This window comes from Propithecus coquereli, unplaced genomic scaffold, assembly GCF_000956105.1.
Source record: "Propithecus coquereli isolate 6110/MARCELLA unplaced genomic scaffold, Pcoq_1.0 Scaffold42, whole genome shotgun sequence".
NCBI lineage: Eukaryota > Metazoa > Chordata > Mammalia > Primates > Indriidae > Propithecus > Propithecus coquereli.
In genome coordinates, this window is record NW_012149952.1 from 761,610 (window position 1) to 763,062 (window position 1,453).

General features: G+C 59.9%; 1 protein-coding gene across 1 annotated transcript in view; it reads right to left on the reverse strand.

Annotated features, from left to right (window-relative positions):
- The window catches only part of CEACAM1 (carcinoembryonic antigen-related cell adhesion molecule 1 (biliary glycoprotein)), a 16,572-nt gene extending 15,885 nt beyond the window's left edge, over nucleotides 1-687 (reverse strand). The window contains 1 exon segment of the mRNA XM_012653468.1: nucleotides 536-687. Coding sequence (XP_012508922.1) covers nucleotides 536-599 — 64 coding nt within the window. The 5' untranslated portion in view covers nucleotides 600-687.
- Nucleotides 688-1,453: the final 766 nt, after the last annotated feature.

A 1,453-nucleotide genomic window follows, 5' to 3' on the forward strand; every position in this document is an offset into this window, starting at 1 on the left:
CACAGCTGACCTCACATTCGAGATCTCTCTGCTTGTCTGTCTTCCTCCCGCTGGGATGTGAGCTCTGTGAGGACAGGGACGTGTCTGACCTTTGTCGTGCCCCTGAGCCCAGGACAGGCTGCGGACACCTGCGGGTGAGTGAATGAGCGTTCCCAGGGCCCTCCGCGTCCTGGTGTTTATTTTACAATGAACATAAGATAGTATCTGACACTGGTGGGTAAGGGCCATGTTTGGTGCCCCTGGTTATGTTTACTTGAAGCGTCGGCCTGATATGGTTATTACCATTTTCAAAATGTGGTGACCATTGATGATTAACCTGGAGAACACAGAGCAATTCAGACTGTCCTGCCTCTTTCCAATTCCAGTTCAATGTGACTTTCCTATTGTGACCTCCTCTCTTTCTTTGGTGTCCCCTTCCCTCTTCAGGCTCCAACAGAAGTCCTCTTTCCCTCTCAGAGCCCCGTCCTCCCAGGAGACCCCAGCCAGTGTCTGTGCTCCCTCCTCCCGCCCACGCCCAGGGCATCGTCCCTCTCACCTGTGAGCAGGAGCCCCTGCCAGGGGACGCGCCCTCTGCGGGGAGGGGCTGAGGGGGGCTCCATGGTCTCTGCTGCCTGCTCTGTCCTCTGTGCAGAAGAGCTTTGGCTCCAGGAATGCTCCGAGCACGGCTGCTCCGACGAGTCAGCTCTGCTGTCCTTCCTCCCTCTGTGCTGAGCCTCCTCCCCGGGGCTCAGAGCTTTGGCTGGTCATGTGTGTCAGGGGCGGGGTCTGTGCCCAGGGCACCTTCCTGTCCCCTCCCCTCTCAGTCCTACCTCCATGTCCGTCCTCCTTTCCCTCTGTCTGTGTTTTGCTTTCGCAGACCACACTTTGAGAAGCAAGGCTGATTGGATCCTTGCTTCCATTCTGTTACGGAATGACCTGCCCTCCCAGCACTGACCTCTGCTGTGTCCTGGCTGTGTCCTGCTGTGTCCTGTGTCAGCACCACACAGAGAACCCTGGGGTCAGACCAGGGGGTTTATTTCTCTTTGCAACACAGAAACCCAGCTGGGCCCCGGGTCTTGTGGTTCTCTAGTGCTCTGGGGAGGAGAGTGACGCCCGGCAGGCTGGTGGCAGGGACGGCTCTGGGGGCCTGAAAGGGGCAGCCGATTCTATCTCCAGAGTCACCATCCTGGCCTCTGAGCCAGGCACAGAGCCGCAGGCCCAGGAGTCTCAGGAGGAACTGCAGCTCCCGGGTGTGGAGGGGGCGACCTCCTCGTGCCCTGGGAAGAGAGGACTGTAGTGCAGGGAGGTGGGAGGCCTCCGGGGTCCGCTGTCCTCGGGGGAGGGCGTCAGGGAGACCCTCCCTCTCTGTGTCTGGTGGCCGAGCCATGGCTCAGGGCCCGTCCATGTTCTCCCTGACCGTCCTGGGTGGCCTCTGCCCTCTGTCCAGCTGACCCTCCTGTGGTTACCCCACCTT